General features: G+C 32.6%; 1 protein-coding gene and 1 pseudogene across 2 annotated transcripts; both read right to left on the bottom strand.

The window, feature by feature from the left end:
• Positions 1-4498: 4498 nt before the first annotated feature.
• On the bottom strand, positions 4499-6884 carry LOC125215565 (small ribosomal subunit protein eS4z). The gene is made up of 5 exons (XM_048117015.2): positions 6748-6884; positions 5756-5833; positions 5501-5681; positions 5316-5413; positions 4499-5099 (listed from the first exon to the last, which is right to left on the bottom strand). Exons 1-5 carry the CDS (start codon positions 6748-6750, stop codon positions 4668-4670), a joined length of 792 nt encoding a protein of 263 aa, XP_047972972.1. The 5' UTR covers positions 6751-6884; the 3' UTR covers positions 4499-4667.
• Positions 6885-11044: 4160 nt separating this feature from the next.
• Positions 11045-13207, bottom strand: LOC125216479 (protein trichome birefringence-like 34; annotated as a pseudogene). Its single transcript, XR_016137391.1, has 5 exons — positions 12805-13207; positions 12561-12735; positions 12010-12233; positions 11647-11814; positions 11045-11583 (listed from the first exon to the last, which is right to left on the bottom strand). The product of XR_016137391.1 is annotated as a protein trichome birefringence-like 34 (transcript).
• Positions 13208-22140: the final 8933 nt, after the last annotated feature.

Genomic DNA, 22140 nt, shown 5'->3' with positions numbered 1-22140 from the left:
CACATATAATTAATATTGTATAGGGTCAGTGACAATTTCTAACTAATTACTAATCTTAAATTAAGATCAAATCTTAGTCATTAGATTAGTAGATCTAGTAGTTAAAATAACGCAAGTGAATTATATTTTAAAATAAAAAAATTATTAAATAAACTTAAATGGTATCAATGTCAATTCTTATATATTGTAGTTAAAACTAACCACTTTCTCTCTCCTAAAAATCATTTCAAAACTTTAAATTCACGTAACTTTATCGATTTAAATTATTTTTTCGTAAAAAATATATCGAATTAAAGGTTATTTCATAAGGATTCTAACGAGATATCAATTGCATATGTTCCGACAATAATCAGATGATGAAATTTTATAATTTTTATTTTAATTTTCGTATATGTTGATAAATATATTTTATATCAATAAACGCATCAAATAATTTCAACATAATACGCGTATAATATAAATAAAACTTTATTGATATTTTCAGGTACTTGTGTTGAGATTTACAATTATATGTCACTGTGTTGATATTTGTAATATACTATATTGATATAAAAAAAACTGTGAATTTTTTTATGTTATAACAGATTGACTATTTTACCCTTTTGATGATATTTTATCTATTATTTATTGAAATATGTGAGCTTTAATTTCATCCATTCATTATAAAATCTAATAGTGTAGGATTGGTCTTAATTATGAATTGGATATTATATGCATTTTAACCTGACTCATATTATATTTATATGGGGCTATATACCTTGTAATGAACATTATCCATATAATATTTACTACAGGGATAGTACTTTGGGCAACCCGTATAAGATCACCATTCGAAATATTAACCTTGTTGTTTTCATTCTAAGTTACTCCCTCTGTCTCTAATCCCGCTTCTTTATTTTAGTCCGTCCGTGAATAAAAATTTCGGTTCATTTTTACCATAAATAATAATGGGGTCACACATTCTAATAAATCATTCCACTTACATTTTATTTAAAACTAATATAAACAAGTGAGACTCCTATTCTACTAACTTTTTCCACCTACTTTTCTTAGCACTTCTTATAACACGTGTTACCTATAAACGGGACTCCTAATAATGGACGGAAGGTGTATGTTTCTAGATATTAAAATGTATAGAACTTATGAACTACTAGTACTCCCTTCGTACCAAGGAAGGGCATAGAACATATGAACTACTAGTAGTACTATTTATTCTTATTAAAATTGTGAATTGTTTGATTGACCATTTTATATTCTTGTTTTTTTTTTATTAACTATACATGTTTTTAAAGTATGAATAGACATGCCCACGATTTGTAAACCGGCGGTTCCGATTTTGGGAAATGTGGAACCGGAACCGAACTGTGAGGCTATTTCACGGTTCCGGTTTCGGTTCGAAAACCGGCGGTTCCGGTTCCGGTTTGGAAACGCCGGTTTTCCAACTATTTTTTACGGTTTTTCACGGTTCTAAACCGCCGGTTTCCGGAAGTTTTTCGCGGTTTCGGCTCGGTTTCACGATTTTCCGACGATTTTTCAGGGTTCCAGTTTGGAACCGTCCGGAACCGACAGTTCCGGCACGGTTTCGGTTCGTAAAATTTGAAACCGGAACCGGCCCACGGTTCAAAATATGGCTGTTCCGGTTCAAGAAAAATGTCACGGTTCTGCGGTTAACCGCTGAAATCGAAAACCTTAGGCATCTCTAGTATGAATGTTTTCTTTTCATTTTAAATTGAAAAATATTATAATTAGTATTGGTATTTGTATTTGTATTTTTTTTAAATACTTGAAACATGTTTATATAGTGTGTATTTAATAAAGCGTTAGGATATATTTTGCCCTCAAAATCCACTTGCAAATACATATTTTTCTTTTTATATACTCCCTGCGTCCTGCTTAAGATGACATGTTTTCCTTTTAATTTGTACCAACCAAGATGACACATTTCCTTTTTTGGAAACTTTTTCTCTCCAATTAATACACTCAACCACTTTTTTCACACCTATTAAAATATTCATCTTTCTTTCTCTCTCTATTTTAATACTTCCACTCACCTTTTCTCTCTCCAATTAAACACATTAACCAATTACTCCTAAAATCCCGTGCCGGCTAAGGAATGTGTCATCTTAGCCGGGACGGAGGGAGTGTATATCTTATTCTTATTAACACATACTACCTCCGTTTCTTAAAAATATAAACTATTTTCATATTTAGCCGTCTCTTAAAAATAGAAATTTTCTAAATTTTCTATTTTAAGAAGATGACCCATAATCCACTAACTCTATTTCAACTACTTTTTTTTCTTCTCATCTTTTTACTTTACTCATTTTTGTCTCACTCTCTTACTTTATCAATTCTTCTCTCTTTATTTTTTTCAATTTTGCATTAAAACTCGAATCGTTTCAAATGTTTCTATTTTTTAAAGACGGAGATAGTATACGTTAAGGTAAATATCATTATGTCCACTTTGTCATATGAGGTGGGAGAACTTTTTTTTTTTAAGTGTACATAATGATATTAAGTTTATTTCTTTTAAATTATTTACACTTTGTATCATTATTTAAAAATCGCATTACCCGTGCATAGCACGGTGGCAATACCATAAAAACATAAACCTATAGCTATAAAGCTTAACAGTACTGATTTATTTAAGGCTATTATATTAATTCATAATTAACTTGAATGGTGAGTGCATAAATATTTTTAAAATAAGAAAATTACTACATCTGTCTAAAAAATAGATAAAGTTGAAAATGACATGAATCTAAATGCGCAATTATTCAGTAGGTTGTAGGGTTCACATAAATATTTTTAGAGTGAGCTATATAAAAAGTCCCTAACGTTTCCGTTTGTGTCACTGCAGGCCCCTAGGAGATAAAAATACCTCCACACAACCCTAACCTTAAACATAATAACATATCATATATTTGTAGCCATTTTTCGGACCAAACTGCCCAAATGCCCTTCGGGAATTTTTTTGGTAATCCATAAATTCGCTGACATATGAATTATGTCACTTTTCTGTCAGCAACTTCATATGTGATATCCTAATAAGTTTTGGTACTTCATACCTGATTAAAGTGTTATCAATATTTCTACACAAAAAAAAAACTTCTTATATTCCTCTATTTCTAGTTAATGGTAACAATATACTACTTATATCATGTAAGAAATTCATTGAGAAACAACAATAAAGTTATTTATGAAATAAAATCTGAATCAATAATACATAGAATAAAAAAAGTATTTCATATTTAATCAAATGATACAATAATTATTTTCTTGAAAACACTGACATTTAAAATATTATTTCATTATATATTATCGAACTAATTTGTTAATCTAAGCCTAACTTTAAGACAATTTTATATTTATTGATATTTTATTAAGAATTTTAATTTAGTTCCAACTGAAAATTTTAACATCATATGAATATATAGGGTTTATTAATAATAGTATCTGAAATTAAGACAATGTAAATTTATAAATTCATACTGCAAAATTGGATACTTCATAATATATAAAATCGATCGATAAATCAAGGTATAAAACAAATAAAAATTAGGGGAAACAGAAAACATTAAAAAAAAATATCAGAAAATGAGTCTTATTAGGAAGAAAGGGTCTCATTTTATTATTTTCATATACCCTCCGTCCCACTTTAGGAGTCACGGTTGAGTTCGGCACGGGTTTTAAGAAATACAAAGGAAAGTTGGTGAAAAAAGATAGTGGAATGTGGGTCCTAGTTTTATATATTAGTTTTATAATAAAATGTGAGTAGAAAAAGGTGAGTGGAATGTGGGGCCTATTACCAATTATGGAATATTCCAACATGGACTCCTAAAATGGGACACTCAAAAGTAGTAAACCGGGACTTCTAACGTGGGACGGAGGGAGTATTAATTAATGCGGTTAATGATAAATATGTATATTATAAAAAAAAAATTAGAAAGTGTAAATAATGATAAAATTTTAATTACGTATGAAGTACCAGAACCTATTAGAAAATTACATAAGAAGTTTCTGACAAAAATATCCCAAAAATCACATGTCAACAATTTAATGGAATGACAAAAATGCCCTTTTAGGGCTTAAGGGCATTTTAGTCAGAAAAAACAAGATATGTGATTATTTTTAAGGTTAGGGTTGTGTGGAGGTATTTTTTTTTTCCTAGGGCCTGCAGTGACATAAACGGAAACGTTAAAGACTTCTTATGTAGTTCACTCATATTTTTAAAACAAATACTACCTCCGTCCATAAATATAGACAGTTGAAAATGACATGAATCTAAATGCGCAATTGTTTAGTAGGGTTGTAGGGTTCATATCTAGATTGATGTAGAAAATTAAGATTTGTTTAAAACTTCCCGTATTTAAAACTGATCTTACTTTGACAAACATACTAAATTGATAAAATTAGTCTATCTTATGTTGAGGGAGTCAGTAGGAAATAACCAATCCAAGATTCATAAAAAGTCGTTTTTCACTACAGACAGCAAAACTAAAAATCGAGCAACCAAAACTTGTTCATTATCATAAATAAAAAAGATACGACATTTAGAAATAAAACATAGTAAGCTTAACTATTTTTGCAAAGGTAAAAAACAATATGAATGTCAAAACAGAATATAGAAGCACAGGACAACAAAACTACTTCCGACCATCACGAATCTAAGCTGTAGCAGCTTGGGCACTAATCCTCTTCTTAGCCTCCTCGATGATAGATAGCTTAATACCCTTGCCCTTCGGTAGAGATACCCATGGCTTGGTACCCTTTCCGATAGTATAGACATTGCCCAATCGGGTGGCAAACTCATGCCCAGTTGCATCCTGGATATGGACAGTCTCAAAGCTTCCCTTATGCTTTTCGCGGTTCTTGAGAATACCAACACGCCCTCTGTTCCTACCGCCAGTAACCATAACAACATTACCTACATCAAATTTGATGAAGTCAGTAATCTTGTTGCTCTCAAGATCGAGTTTGATTGTGTCATTGGCCTTGATGAGAGGGTCGGGGTAACGGATGGTCCTTCCATCATAAGTGTTGAGATAAGGAATGCCTTTCTTGCCAAACTGGATATTGCGGACTTTGCACAGCTTGAACTGCAAATCCAGGGAAGAGCAGTTTAGAGGTCATAACATGATATCAACCAAAAATGAAAGACAGCCCAGGGGATTTGTTTTGAAGATTAAAGAACCATAATTCATGAACTAAATTTGGTAAACTGAAGAAGGCACACCATACGATAACCTGGTGCATTCGTAACAATTAAAAGAACGCATAAGAATGCCAAAAGAGCAAGTAAATTGAAAATGGACCTTGGCTTCCTCATCCCTGATAGAATGGAGCCTGAAACGACCCTTGGTGTCGTACAGCAGACGGAAGTTTTCATTGGTCTTGGGGATTGAGACCACATCTAGAAGTAGGAAATAACAATTTCAGTGAAGCAATTAAGCAGATGATTAGCATCCAATGTGCCAAGATTTAAGCAATAAGTGCATACCCATAAATCCAGCAGGGTAGGTCTTGTCAGTCCTTACTTTCCCATCAACAAGGATATGGCGTTGCATCAGAATGGCAATTACCTCACGGTAAGTTAAAGCATACTTCAATCTGTTTCGCAGAATGAGAATCAAAGGCAAGCACTCCCTAGATTTATGGGGACCAGATGATGGTTTGGGGGCCTGTTTGGACAGTTTTACAGAATGTCAAAAGTAAAACTATATCCAAATCATTTATGGAGAGAGAAGATACTTACAAAAGCACCACCCAGTTTATCCAACATCCAGTGCTTTGGGGCATTGAGCCTTTTCAAGTGTTTCTTCAATCCTCTAGCCTGTTTTCACATAGAAGGGACAAAACACAAATAAGAAAATGAATAAATAAACACAATATGTTAGAGATATAAGATAATTTTGGGAACCCAGCCTTTTTAAATACAGATATCTGTACACCAGGTGACTAAAACAAAATTATATTTCCACAATTCCAATCAGAAGAGAAGTAACACGAATGTTATCCAGTCATTAGACTTTTCTTCTTAAGTAGAGATGCATTAAAGATAATACAGAACAAAATGCATCAGGCTCGATTTAGTCAAATTAAAATCCACTATATTGATACTTTTAGACCTCCAATGGTACACTGATCTTGATCTTAAAATGTAGGCAATTAGCTCTAATGGTACTCCAAAACCAATTCCAATTTAGGTTTTTGAGTAAAAAGGTTTACACTAAAACAAAACCAAAAACATTTTCAAATTTTGTGAGTAATAACATTCTTTTAAGTTTGAGTTTAGTGTAAATGGTTGGATTAAAATCACTATTTGATCTGACAATAACACTAAACAATTTAACAATAAGAAGCCGAAAACAATTAAACACTATTAGAGAAGTAATTTAGAGTTAGAACAAAAGCAAGTTATAGTTTGATTAAAAGTTACTCAAAATACTCAAAAAATGTAAAGGTCATTACCAGACGAAAATCGGATAATTCAGCTAACGATTAATCAAAAACTTCGGTTTCGAATCTAAAACAGAGAATTCGTCTAAAAACAATAAAAAAAAAAGGCGCAATCTGAAATAGAACCCGAAATTAAACACAGAACTAAAAACCTAGGTTTACGTCACCAAATAAAGCAGAAAAGATGAACGAGGAAACGAAATCGGGAAGCAAATCAGACGAATATAGACATAGGGAGTAAAAATGAAGATACAAGAGGAAGAGGGGAAAGGTTAGAAATCAACAAACCATGTTGCAGGTGGTGGATGCAGAACACGGCGGCGCTTCCGCAGCTTCTGTCGGTAGTCGGCTCAAGTGAGAAGCGCAAACCCTAGTGGCGGAGTTATAATACGAATTCAAATATTTTATTGAATAACATATTATAGGCCCAGTTAAGTTTTAAGCCATTTATTACTGGGCCTATATCTACCCCATTCATAATCATCACTCAACAAATAAGAGCCTCTCCAATAGCGGCTAGCCCACCGGCTAGCCGATTCGCGTCGCTAGTTGGTCGGCTAGTCGAACCATTGGAACTGGCCAGCGGCATTTCGGTTAGCCGATCGGCGAGCTCTAGCCGACCACTGGCCTATCCCGCTAGCCGCCATAGTAGGCTCAATTTCGGCTAGCCGGTTGCATTTTTTTTAATGTATTTTTTTATGCTTTTTTTTTTATTTATTATATTTTTTAATATTTTTTATGCATTTTTTTATTGCATTTTTAATGTATTTTTTTATGAATTTTTTTAATTATGTAATTTTTTTTAGAATAGACCTTTTTTAATTTATATAAAATTATTGCATTTTTAATGTATTTTTTTAATAAATTAGTGAGGAGTAGAGTGGGGCGGTGGCTCGTGTGTGGAAGCCCAGATTTTTTTTTATTATGTAATTTTTTTGATTTTTAGTTAATGTACTTTTTTATTTAAATAAAATTAACGAATTTTTCCCGTATATGTGTCGTAATTTTAATTCCGTATTTTGTGTTTAATTTCGTAAATGTAGTTGTTTTTTAATTATTTTTATTGCGGCTAGCCTGTGGCTAGCCTATTTGATTAAAATGATGATGTGGCAGGTGGAATTTTAGTGCTGATGACATGGCAGAGAGAGAGAGTGGCTAGCATGTGGCTGGCCTAAAGCCATTGGAGATGCTCTAAGAGTCTCTCTGATCTTAAAATTAATACTCCGTATAGTATAGATTTTGGAAATCATGCTAGTTTTAATATGAAACTAGTAAAATAAGAAATAGATGCAAAGAAAATTTGTTATTAGTGGGTGGAGAATAAGGTACATCTGTTAATAAAGAAAACTTGTCAAAAATGAAAGTTGCCTAATTTTGTGAAACAAGATATAAAAACTTAGAAGGAAGAACAATTGTTTGGGGACGAAGGAATTTTCTCTTGGTTGATTATATTATCAAAAATGGAAAGAGGCTAATAGTTGTGATGCAAAGATAAGTGTGATGCAAAGAAAATCACAAACCTTGAAATATCCTAAAAATACTCTTGAATCACAAGAGAACAGCTATCAAAGCAGTATTTAGGGGTTAAACTCACATGGAGGTTTATAGACTTTCAAAATCCGTAATCATGGCACTGAGCTAGGGCATCACATATTAATTTCGATAATGGTACAAATTAATATAACAAAATAATCATGACGGATCCAGCTAAGAATAATGGGGTAGTAGAACTGTACCCCAAATAATTGTCTACTTAATATAATATTTAGATTGATATTACAAAAATCATAAGTGGCGCAACAGTCATTAAGGTATTTTGTCCGTCCAGAAACCTGAGTTCGATGACGATTTTGTTTTTCATTCTAGTAATTATTTACATAAATCATCTGAGTTACAACAAATGAAATAAATAATACGCCTTTGATAGAATATTGAATTTAAATTTGTGTATCGGTCAATCATTTAAGCCATGTTTGGTTGACGAGAAAGTGAAGTTGGGAAGGAAAATAAAACCTAGAAAAATAAATCATGGAAATATGATTTCTAACAACTTTATTTTCTTATGTTTGGAAAATATCAAGATCTTAAATTTTATATTTAAATAAACAAAAACTATAAATATAAACAGTAATTATTTTTAATTAATAATTTTAATATATTAAGATTTTCTTAATAATTATTAATTTAAAACATAATAATAATAATAATAATTATTATTATTATTATTATTATTATATCATTTTATTTATTGTCATAGTTAATTTAAATATGGATTATTCATCATCATAATAAATATAATAATATATTTACAGATATTATATTCTTAAATGATATAGTTGTTGGAGTTTGGTGTCCCTTGCACATCGGAAAGCATGCATATACAAATAAATCAGATCTATAGATCTATTTGATCGATTATGAAATTAATTGATTCACGTGTTAAACACAAAATTGCATGCTAGAACGCACATAATTCACAAACAAGGAATCAAAACCTTAATTCATGAATTTCCTAAGGTTTAGAATTAACGATCTGATTCTCCAAAGAATTATCGATTGTTTGCACCTTCTCCACGAGATAATCTTTGTACTCAACCACGAATCTTCTAATCTGTATCCTGAACTCAGATTATGACCTTTGGGTGAGCAAAGTTTATCGAAATCGAAAAGGGCTTGATTAGAAAGAAGACAGAACTTCAGTTCTGTGAAGAACAGAACTGAAGAAACTGTCCACTCATAAATGAAGGGAACGAAATTTATGCGTTAAATCACATTAAATCTTCTTTCTAATATCCTTTTATATTGAGTTATGATGGGCCAGATTAGGGATCAATGAAGGTTGAACTTGGGTCAAACCTGTTGGTCTTTTACTAATTAAATTTAGCCTCAACTTAATACAAGTCCAACAGAATATTATTATCAGTCACTACAGTAAAATAATATTGATTGTCCGTCCAATCCCAAATTACGAGTAATATGCGCTTTACCTCTTTAATTAATTATTTCTCGTGTTTAAGATATAAATATTCATTAATTAATTTAAGTCTGCTATTTGACTTTAGTCAATTACTATCTTTTTTCAATAGTTGTCTTGTTCAAAATCTTTATTTATTATTGTGGAATAAATTCCAACCGACCGGATTTCTGAATAATTAAACCTTTTTCGAACACCTCTTGAGGATATTATCAAACTGGATTCACCCAGCACACGGTTCATTGCAATAACAATACTAGCAGCTCCTAGACATTAATCACCACTACCCAAGATATTAGGATTCTTAGATTGCAAAAAATTCGCACCATTTGATAAATCAACGTAGCGCATAATCAATATCGTATGCTCAATGTTATGTCAACAATGATTAAGAAATAACAATCACCGAGACCTCGTCTTTCAATAAATAGCAAGAGAAACTTATCTCAACTGTTTGATCCTTCAATGCTATACCATATCAATGTTGTTTATTTCCTAAGGTAAGGAAACATGCAGACTGACATTGCAACCTTTCACGATAGGTAGCCAAAATCTATCTAGGTTGTGAAATTCTATTTCTCTTCTACAAAGAACCGACTGCGTCACATTCTGTGAACGTCGTTCACGACCAGTCTATTATGTAGAAGAATTAGACTTGTTTGCTTTTTATACATTTAAATGTTTGACAAACATCTTATAAATGCATAAGCAAACACCAATGCGATAAAATTATTTCTACTCGCCTTGGGTTAAAAGTGCATTGTAGAGTTAATTGTATCCAAGCAATTCTATCAATGCAACATGCTCGAAATATGTTTTTCAGTATACCAATCCCAACAACAAAAACAACAACAACAACAACAACAACAATAATAATAATAATACTACGATCTTTGTTATAGTTATAGCTATATGTATTTACCGATATTACAATTGAATAAAAATTATTATTAAAATTTTACTTCGACTTTATTAATTAATTATTAATTTATAAAATAATACTACATATATAAATTATTTGTTGGGATAATAAATTGGTATTGTATACAATCCTGATATAATAATATTATTTCTCATATCATAAACTAAATTTACAATTTCAAATTAAAACGAATAAAAAATTAATGGGATTGTGCATTGCACGGGTGTGATACTTTTTATAATAAAATATAAATGGAACGAGATTAGTGGAATTTGAAATCTACTTTTTATTAGTATAAATGACTCTTTGGGGACAAACTAAAGTGGAGAAACATGACTCCAAAAAGAGGGAGTATTAGACATATATTAAAATATTATTTTCTTGTATTTTCGTTTTTCTTTGTACTTTTTTTATTATGCACTTTTGTCTTGCATACGTGAATTTTTCTCTTTTTAACTCTAGTTTTTTTGTACTGAATCGTTTCGTACTAGTATTTTTATTTGTATGAATCTCTTCTTCCTTTTTTCGGGTATTTTCACCTCTATATTCTGAACATGTAATTTTTGTTTCGTTTTCTTCACTAAATTCTACTGTTTTGTTTATGAATGGCGAAAGGAAATAAATATGAAAGTACAAGGAGTAGGTCAAAAACAGAACACGTTCATTTATGGAAAGTTTTCAACAAATAATAACCATACACATCATTCCACTAACACTACTTCTCACATACTTTTTCTCCTTATCTCTTATTTTTTTCCCATTCTCTCTTACTTTACCAATTCTACATTAAAACCCGTGTCATATACCAATTGCACTATTTTTTGTGGACGGAGGGAGTACTAACTATTCATGTCACATTATAGCTTAATCTCTTATCATTTCTCATCAAAAATTCATAATATAAGAATAAAGAATTTGATTCCAAACATCAGGGACTCCAGGAAGACACCAATGGCTGCAATCTGAGTAGCTTGTTGGATTTGCTAATTCCTCCTCACTTATAGTATGAAAAAAATACTTGTGAATTGAGGGATGAGCATCCCTTCTAAACTCTGACAAATGTGTTATATTCAAATATTCAATGTTTATGCCTCGAGTCCTCAGCTTCTCCAAGGCTAATTCTGCGACTCTCATTTTGAAACCAAGAATTGAAAGACCAATTGATCCCTCATCTAAAATTGGCTCTGTTTCTTTGTAGCAGTTGCGTAGCTCATCCCATTTTTTACCGCTGCAGGTGTGTGATTATATTTATTTCCATTAATAGAAAATTTATAATAATAGAGTGACTTACTATAGATGAAAAGGTGAAGGGCTCATGAAAAACATCTTTGTTTTTGTTCGATTTATGTTGATTTCTAGCCAATCCGACCATATATCGAGGACCATCTCGTAGAGCCGAGTGCTCATGCCATCCACTGTCTGATTTATGGCATCAGAGCTCTCGAATGATGTTCCCCATCTGAGAAGAGTATTGACTATTGAGAGGGGTTACGAGTAGGAAATTGGTTTTTATAGCAAACAATGTGTTAAATCTATTAAATCTTGTCCCACATCGACTTGATGATGATCCTAGACCATACTTATATACATGAGCTAGGATCATCACCAAGTCGATGTGAGACAAGATTTAATAATTTTAACATGATGCACTTACAAGATTGTCATAGGATCCGCCCACCACAATAAGATTGTCATAGAATCCGCCCACCACAAATAGGAATTAAATACAAGTATATCTGCATCGTTCCAATGCCTCGCGTGCTTGTCTATGCCCATAAGCCTAATAACTCGAGTTTTAACACGATGAATAAGTGGGTCGTCACAATTCGACTCAACCATGAAGGGAGACCAGTATAACCCGATCGTCGCATTATATTCCTAGTATTGGTCAAACATATGTTAATTTCACACAAAAAAAATCCTCCACCCTTCCCTAAATATTCGTCACCTATTTTCATTTTCAACCGTCCCCAAAAATTTGTCACCTTTCACTTTTACCATTTATTATAGTTGACTCCACATTTTACTAACTCATTCTTACTCACATTTTATTATAAAACTAATACATAAAATAAGACCCACGCTTATTAACTTTTTCAAGCCACTTTCTATTATATTTCTTAAAATCTGTGCCGGAGCAAATGTGATGAATTTTTGGGGACGGAGGGAATACTAGTATAACAAAAATAAGTCAGTAACTCTTACCATCGAGTGGAAAGAGCGCGTATTCTTGTCACGGACGACTGTTTTCAGTGACGATGGGCCAAGCGAGGACTCGATCAAGCAAAGCATGGACGTCCATTGATTCCGATTCAACGAGTCGCCTACAAACACGAGCTTTTTGCCCCTTATTTTCTCAAGAAACGCCGTTCCATTGAACCTATTTTCAACATCAATTTGAATATTCTAATCCCACCAATATTTTGTAAATTGAGTAATAGACACAGACCTAGGAAGATCACATTGATGAGGTTGCCATCTCCAATTTTGATATTTCAAATATTTTCTACCAAAGGACTCACACGCAAACTCACCCAACATAAACGAACATTTTTCCTCGTAGAAAGGGAGTGATACATTATCAAAAACCCATCTACCTTCAAATAAGTTGCAGCTAGCTGCTACTTGAAATATTCTCGTACGATGTCGGAACTTCGTTCTTGCTCAGATAAAATACGGCGCAGGCTAAAATCAACAGAGAGAAGCCAAGAATGCAGTGCGAGAGAATCCCCATTTTCAAATATTCATGTTTCATTTTTAGTTTGTTCAATGTTAGATCCAGACCATGAATTTCTAGTTGTTTGCTACTTTTTTAATTATTATACTGTTAGCGCACAAAATAGTTGTGCTTATCCCAATAATTTTCACATGATTCTTACATCATTTTTAAGAATATATTTGTTGTTTTAATCCAAGAATATAATCAAAAATAGTTAAACAAATATAACCCCAAAAAATAATTACTACAAATTTATAATTACAACAAAGACGTTTGAAGAAAACAAAAAAAATGCTTATTAAATTGGTTTTCAAGAAGATTAGATTGTTAAACTTATCAAATTTCGGGTATTTTTTTTATAATTATGCAATCAAAGTTATTAATTTATTGTGCCAATTGAACCAATCGTATTAAATTATGACATTGCTATGCCATCTTCTCGGTGATATTCCCCAGAGCTTTTGTTTGATTTTTCCAACCACCGCACACCGTGCGCATCAGCTTATATGCATTATCAAAACATTATATAATTATTATATAATATACCGTGATTCCACCACCTACTTAAAGTAGTAGCACTAGTTAATTTTCCCCTTAATAAAAAAAAACTTTCAAATTAATAAACTGGCACACCAACTATTGTTTAATTCATGCTTATTTGATCGATGTTGTCGGTTCAGATTATAAAGGTTGCAACGCTTTTACAAATGCTTTTAAAGTTAGTATCGTCTCCACAAATATGAGCCTCAATTTTTTCTACCATAGATTTTAAGGAATATAAAGAAAATTGGTTGAAAAAAAGGTTATGACTCCCACATGTATATTAGTTTTAAAGGATATTGGCCCCTAATATAATGGAACTTTTAAAAAGTTAGAGTTTTTCCCACTAACTTTAAAATTGACAAATAATATCACGAACTTTACCCGAGTTTATATATCCCACTAACGAAAAAATTCCAGCTATATTAATGGTTGAAGAGCAATTTTACAGGATGTACTTCAAGACAAATTATCCTCAAAGATTGAAGAACTTGAAGCTCTCGAAGTTGTTGTGTAGAAATTAATAAAAAAAATCCGTATCAATATTATTTGCCATAAGTTTTTCGTTAATGGGAAATAACAAACTCGGGTATAGTTCGTGATATTATTTGTCAGTTTTAAACTTTGTAGGAAAAACCTAATTTTTTAAAAGTTTCATGATATTAGAGGAGCCAATATCCCTAGTTTTAAATGAAATAAGATATTGGAATATGATACTATTACAACTAATAATAAAAATGAACTAAGACACTCATTGGCCGACTAATCAAAATAGAAATACGAAATTCCAATTCGCGGTCGGAGGAAGTATGAACCATAACTTTTATATTATCAATTTCATATTTGTTTAAAATTGGAATACAATTTTTTTTTCAGTTTTATGATACTAATAATCAAAATTGAAACTAATATGATAAAATTAAATATGATTAAAAAAAAAACTATGTTGTTTCATATATATCATTATCTTTTAAACACATAATAATGTCTTTTTATCGTTAATACTCTCTCTGTCCTGTTAAAAATGAAACATTTTTCTTTTTTGGGTTGTCTTATTAAAAATGAAATATTTTCTAAAATAAAAATAACTCTATCTCTACTTTTTATCTCTCTTACTTACTCTTTCTTCATTAATTCACAAAAAACACTACATAAAATCACATGTCCAAAAATAATTATTTTATATTTACAAAGGGAGTATCATGGAGTACTACTTATTCTGTCATATTAGTTTTAAATTTAAATATTGTAAGCAATTGAGGAATAAACTAAAATGTAGTAATAATTTTACAGTTTAACATTATGAATTGACCATAAGTCCACGAAAAATTATGATTTAAACGAAAATTATCCCTATAAATATTTAAGAGAGTTCAAACGGTAGACATCGGCGATGCCACAAACATGTTGAAAAAGTTCTCTGTGTAGGAATGACATCGTAGCAAGGATGTACAATGGATTTTGGCCATCTGACATTATTTATGGGTAAAAAAAGATAATTCACTATTTTTCTGAGTTTATTTTTAATTTTTTCTAATTTTTTTTTAAAATTTCCTTGGGTTCATAGAGTTGTTCTAAGCGCTTATAATATGGGATGTCTTTGTTTTGAATGCAGTTTTTTATTGATAAGAATATATTTGTTTTAAAAAAACTAGGGTTACACCAAATATTTACCAATTCTGTTACTCCCGTCGTTTATTAAAAATAACAACTATTTTCATTTTATGTTGTTTCTTAAAAATAGAAATTTTAAAATCTTTCTATTTTAGGATATGGACCTCACAATCTACTAACTCTATTTTTACTACTTTGTCTCTTCCTTTCATCTTTTCCTTATTCTTACTTTACCAATTCTTCTCACTAACTTTACCAATTGGGCATTATAACCCGTGCCATTTCAAATGTTTCTATTTTTTGAATACGAAGGGAGTATTTTTGTATACGCTTTCGCATCAAGAATTCTTAATTAAAATATTTTATTTTCATTTTCAAGGCATATTTTGCTTACTATTTGTTGATGTTAATTAAATTTATTCAAGTAACTAATTGTATAATTTGTAAAGTAAGTAATAAGTACTACTCCCTCCCCGTGTCCCATTAAAAATGAAACATTTTTCTTTTTGGATTGTCTCATTAAAAATGAAATGTTTTCTAAAACGAAAACAATTCTATCTCTAACTTTTTCATCTCTCTTACTTTACTCTCTCTTCATTTACTCACAAAACAATACTATATAAAATTCCATGTCAATTCTCAAATGTTTCATATTTAGTGGGACAGAGGAAGTATTAATCTATCGTATAAGAAATGAAAGTGTATTTTGTGAGGCTTCGTTTGGTAGCTACGTTTCTTTAGGATAATATTTATCCTGACTCGTTTGGTAGCTAGGTTTCTCAAATGTTTATTTGGTATACAAAATAAATTAACTAACTGTCCGCGTCATATATTCAGCCCAGATAGGTACTCTTTTTCATGCTATTCAGCCCAGATAGGTTAGTACTCTTTTTCATGCTTTAATAGGATAATTGAACCAATAAAGAAAATAAGTTTAGTTATCTAGATAAGAATTCAAAGGAAGATAATTTAGTTTGATTACTTAATTACCCCATAATTTATTGAGTATCTAATCACCCCTAAGTGAGTAGAGTTTTCATGGAATTCAATTTGGAATGACCATGATAAATGCAGTAGAGTTAATTAAAAAAAGGCAGGGATTTAGAGACATAATGTATCCAAGCCATAAGGGTATTACGTCACTTTGCCATAATCTAAATTATTATATGAACTAATATACCCTTATTTTGAATTAAATAATAATTAAATAAATGAATATATATCAGTTAATATAAAAGGAAAGATTATCATATCAAATTAATATCTTTTATCTAAATATAAAAGTCAAACTCATATCAAATTACAATCTTTTCCTTTAAATGTATCCAATCACAAATAAAGATATTCTTTACATTAAAATAATATTATATTATTAATTTTGTTTAAAAAGAGCGTCTTCTTCTTCCTTCAAACAAGCAGCCATTTTTATCTCTGTAATTTCACCTCTGCAATTTTTTGATTCCAAAGTTCAGCCCCTTCTACCATAATTCTGATGATTTACTCTTCAATAATATCAACTAGGGAAGGGCTAAAGAGTGTTTGCGAATTTTTTTCAAAAAATTGAAGTAGGAAAAAACACAAAAAAAAGTTCTTGGAAGGGGCTTAAGCCCTTCCTTCCTCCTTACTGTGTCCGCCATTGAGTTCAGGCTACTACTCCATGTCTCCATTGAAATCCGAATTCAAAAGATGCAAAATATGGTAGAGATGGAAAAAAGAAAAGAATGAGATCTGGAGCATCAATTTTGTAAAGAGAAATGGTAGAGATGAGAGAGAAATAATGAAGTTAGAGTATGAAAAAAAAGGTGGGCGACGAAATGTGGAGGAGGGAGAAATCACAATCCCAATATTTGCTTAAATCATGCCTTCCATAAATATACATACAATTTTTTTAAATAATTAATTCTTAAATACAAATAAATATTTTATATGCATAAGGGTATTATGGTATATGTATAAAACATAAATTTAAATAAAAATATAAAATGACTATTTTAACCTCATTATGGCATTATGGTTTGGAGACATTACGTCTCTAAAACATTTTTCTTAAAATAATTGTTTCAAGAGAAGAAGAGCAGCCATTTACAAAGTGTATTGTGCGCTAATTGATGACTTCTCTTGGTGCTTTTACTATATCTTTTTAATACTGTACTTAATTTCCGCCGTTTACTCTGTTTCACTTTCTTCTTATGCTAATTAAATCAGTAGTATGTAAAATAACTTTTTGTGTTTCCCACTTAATTATTCTCCCTTTTCTTTTCTCCTTTTCTTTCTCGAGATTGTATAAATTGTGTAATGGTTCTTTATTTTTGGACAAAATCGCTTAATAACTCATGGATATAACGTGGATTAGGGCTCCCAACTTGGATAAATATGTGGATTAGGGCTCCCAACTTGTGGAGAAAAGATCCATATATTATTGGCCCATTTATTTACTTAAATAGATCAATGGAGAACTTATAAATACCTATCAAGAGTGTAGGAGCCGCAATATTGAGAGAAGAGAGAGAGAAAAACGTGTAGAAGGAAAGAAGAGAGAAAAGAGTGTTATCCAAGTTTCTGCACTGTGCAGTTTTGTCTTGATCGTAGGTCCAAACGTTGTCCGATCGACTCGAAATTTTAACTGGTGGTAGAAGACTTATGGTTCTTCACTCTGACCGAAGGAAATTGAATTTGAATGATTAGATCTTCAGTTTTAAATTTCTGAATGTGACGGCTGTTTCTTAAGATGTTTATTTCATCTATTTTGAAGTTGTATTAATTATCCAGTGCCTTCATTGTGTTGTTAAGGATTAGATATCATTGTGTTGTATTCTCTCCTTGGTGATAGTGGATTTGATACACTGGTGGGTCTCGTGGTTTTTATCTCTTCACACTGAAGAGAGTTTTCCACGTAAAATCTTGGTGTTGATATTTTCTATCATCGTTTCTCATTATCATATTATTGATTCGTCCACAATAGGTGTTACTCCCTCCGTCCCTCTGTAGCTGAGTCGTATTCCTTTTTTGGTTGTCCCGTTTTAGCTGAGTCATTTCCCATTTAGGTAAAAAGCACCAACGTTTCTTCTTTCTTACTTTATTCTCTCTTCATCTCTCTACCTTTTTCCTTTCCTACTTTATTCTTCCTTCACTTCACTCACTTATAACATAATTTCTTAAATCCCGTGCTGAAATAACGCCTCTACTACAGAGGGACGGAGGGAGTATTATATTGTGCTCCTATCATATTCTTGCAATTAGAGAGGTTTGTTTATCCGCTGCGCCTTAGAATTAGATCATTTCTCCCAACAGAGTGGTACCAGAGCCACGGTTGTGGTTGTTTGATTTGCTTGAATTATGGAGACAATTAATACTAGCAAAATGGTTTCCTTGAATTGAATGAATGAGATCATTTGGAAGGGCAAGATGAAAGATATTTTATTTGCGAGAAGTTTGCATCAACCTGTATTCGCTTCTATGAAGCCGCAGTTAAAGAATGATGAAGTGGACTTTTAAGCATGAACATGTGTGTGGTTATATCCGAATGTGGGTGGACGGCAATGTTCGCAATCTTGTTGAAAATGAAAAGAATGCGAAGACACTCTGGAATACTCTTGAGAAGCTGTACGCCTCCAAGACAGGTAACAACAAACTTTATCTGCTGAAACAAGTAATTAATTTGAGATACTCTGAAGGCTCGTCTATATCGAATCATGTGAACAAGTTTCAAGGCGTGTTAAATCAGTTGTCCAGTATTAGTGTTACTTTTGAGGACGAGATACTTGGTTTATGGTTACTTAATACTTTACCTGACTCTTGGGAGGCATTTCGAGTCTTGAACACTAACTCTGCTCCTGGAGAAAAAATGTCATTTGATTATGCCAAGAATAGAATTCTCAATGAAGAGATTCGAAGGAAGACTCAAGGCACATTATCGCAGAATGAAGTCTTGTTTGCAGAGCAGAGGGAGAGAAATCCAAATAGAGGTTAAGGTAATAGTGGAAAGAGTAGAAGCAAGTCTAGATCGTCCAAATACAATGATGTTGAGTGGTATTATTGCCACAAGCCAGGTCACATCAAGAAAAATTGTTGGTCTTTAAAGAACAAGGAGAATGAGAATAATAAGAATACAGAGAGGTCTGAAGAAGATAGTATTGACCGTGTTGCTGACCATGATATTAATTTGGTCTCTTCTAATATATGTTGATTAGTGACTCTGGTGCCGCAGTCCATGTCACTCCCAAAAGAGAGTTTTTCAGCACGTACACCAGATGTGATTTTAGTCCATTGAGGATGGGTAACAGTGGTCCTACTAAAGTTATAGGCATTGGAAATATTCATCTGAAAACGAAGAATGGTTCTATAGTGCTACTTCGAGATGTCAGACATGCTCCAGATGTTCTGCTGAACTTGATTTCCATTGGGAGACTTGATAGTGATGGTTATGGAAATAACTTTGTTGATGGAAAATGGAAGATTAGCAAATGGTCCATGATATTGGCTAAAGGTTCAAAGTTGAAGGAAAATTCGTATATGTTGGAAGCTTCAGTTTCAGATGACTTAGTGAATATTGTTGAAAAATAGTGTTCACTGGAATTGTAGCATAAGAGGTTGAGTCATATTAGTGCCAAGGGACTTGAAACTTTGGTGAAGAAGAATATTCTTCCAGGTGCTCAAAGTTCTAGTTTTGAAAAGTGCTCTCATTGCCTAGAGGGGAAACAAAATCGAGTATCTTTCAAAACTAATCCTCCTCATCGGCAACCAAATATATTGGATTTGGTTCACTCAGATGCATCTTATTTTGTGACAGTTATTGATGATCATTCCAGGAAGCTATGAGTATATGCCTTGAAGACTAAAGATCAAGTGTTTGGTAAGTTCAACGAGTTTCAGGCCTTAGCAGAAAGATAGACCGGAAAGAAATTTAAGTGCATCAGGACAAACAATGGTGGTGAGTGCCATGGACAGTTGAGGAGTATTGTAGGCAACAAGAGATCAGACACCAAAAGACGCCACCAAAGACGCCTCAGTTGAATGGGTTGGCTTAAAGGATGAACATAACATTGATGGATAGGGTCAGATGCATGATACTTGAGTCGAAACTTCCATAGTCATTTTGGGTGATGTTCCAGAAAATGTTAATAATCTGACTCCTACGATTGCTTTGCAGGGTGATGTTCCAGAAAATATTTGGACATGGAAGAACACCTCTTATGATCGTTTTAGGGTGTTTTGTTGCAAAGCTTGTTCATATTCCTAGAGATGAGAGGTCAAAGTTAGATGCTAAAGCAAGACAGTGCATCTTTTTTGGATATGGTCAAGATGAGTTTAGTTACAGATTGTATGATCCTGTTGAGAAAAAGGTAATACGAAGCCGTGATGTGGTGTTTTGTGAAGACCAGACTATTGATAAGGCAGAGAGTTCAGATTCTCACTCTCATGATGACCTCGTTGATATTGATCCAAGTTATACACCACACTTGCCTACTACAGATGGTGGTAATGCAGCTGGAGCTGAGATGCAACTTGATGATTTTGTTGATGCCCAACAAGATGAAAATTTGAAAAATCGTCTAGATATTGATAATGATGATAGTCTACTAGATATTCTTCAAATGAGTACGTCCTCTTGACTGACGGGGGAGAGTCCGAGTACTTTGAAGAAGTGGAAGGTGTAGAGAAGCAAAACTGGTTTCTTGCAATGGAAGATGAGATGGAGTCTTTTCATGATAATGATACTTTTGATTTGATTCTGTTACCGAATGGTAAGAGAGCTTTGAAGAATAGGTGAATCTTCATACAGAAACAAGAAAAGAACTCTTCGAAACGAAGATACAAGACAAGATTGGTTGTTAAGGGTTTGTGTTGAGGCTGGCTGCAAGCCTTGATTTCGAGATTGAGAAAATGGATGTGATGACTATATTTCTTCATGGTGATTTGATTGAAGAAATTTACATGGAGCAACTAAAATGGTTAAGGGTGACAGTTAAAGAGGATTATGTGTGCAAGTTGAAAAAGAGCTTGTACCGTTTGAAGCAAGTTTCGAAACAATGGTACAACAAAATGTGAGTATGTGATGAGGCAACAAGGCTATACAAAGACTAGTTGTAACCATTGTGCGTTTGGTCAAATGATGACCAAGATTTTGCCAAGATGTAAGTTTGAAGCTTGTTGTTCTCTTGCCGGAACGACGAGATCCTCCACACAGTTGTGCGGGGGAAGATTTGTTGGATTAGGGCTCCCAACTTGTGGAAAAGACCCATATCTTTTTGGCCCATTTATTTACTTAAATAGGTCAATGGAGAACTTATAAATAACTACCAATAGTGTAGGAGCCGCAACATTGAGAGAAAAGAAAAACGTGTAGAAGGAAAAAGGGGGAAAAGAGTGTTTTCCAAGTTTCTACACTGCGCAATCTCGGGTTTTGTCTTGATCGAAGGTCCAAACTTAGTCCAATCGACTTGAAATTTTAACTGGTGGTAGAAGACTCGTGGTTCTTCATTCTGAACGAAGGAAATTGAATTAGAACGACGGTTAGATCTTCAGTTATAAAATTCCGAACGTGACTGTAGTTTCTTGAGATATTTATTTCATCTATTTTGAAGTTGTATTGGTTATCTAGTGCCTTCGATGTGTTGTTAAGGATTAGATATCATTGTAAACTTCTTGGTTGTATTCTCTCCAAGGTGACTGTGGATTTGTGATAAGGCTAATTTCATGCATCGGTAATGTGCGAAAAATGTTATAAATTGCTGGGTCTAACACGCTTCCTAAGCCAGGTGTGTGAAGAAAATCGCTAGATCAAGGAAGTAATGAAGGAGATGGTCTAGCGAGAGAAAGGAACGAAATGAGCAGGATTTACAAGGAAAATTGGCGTGCCAGAGGAGTCTACAGCTGAGGGCAACAAAGTCATTATCTATACCTCGCTGGGCC

Source organism: Salvia hispanica, chromosome 3, assembly GCF_029641045.1.
Source record: "Salvia hispanica isolate PSC_SH4W2 chromosome 3, Shi_PSC_v1, whole genome shotgun sequence".
Lineage (NCBI taxonomy): Eukaryota > Viridiplantae > Streptophyta > Magnoliopsida > Lamiales > Lamiaceae > Salvia > Salvia hispanica.
Note: the sequence above shows the minus strand (reverse complement) of the source record. Positions and strands in the feature narration are given on the sequence as shown.

Bases quoted from the DNA above. Each gene is read 5' to 3' on its own strand.
- LOC125215565 (XM_048117015.2), bottom strand. The intron at 5,682-5,755 runs GTAAGTATCTTC...CTGTCCAAACAG, and splicing joins ATAAACTGGGTGGTGCTTTT to GCCCCCAAACCATCATCTGG. The intron at 5,100-5,315 runs GTCCATTTTCAA...CTGGATTTGCAG, and splicing joins TCAGGGATGAGGAAGCCAAG to TTCAAGCTGTGCAAAGTCCG.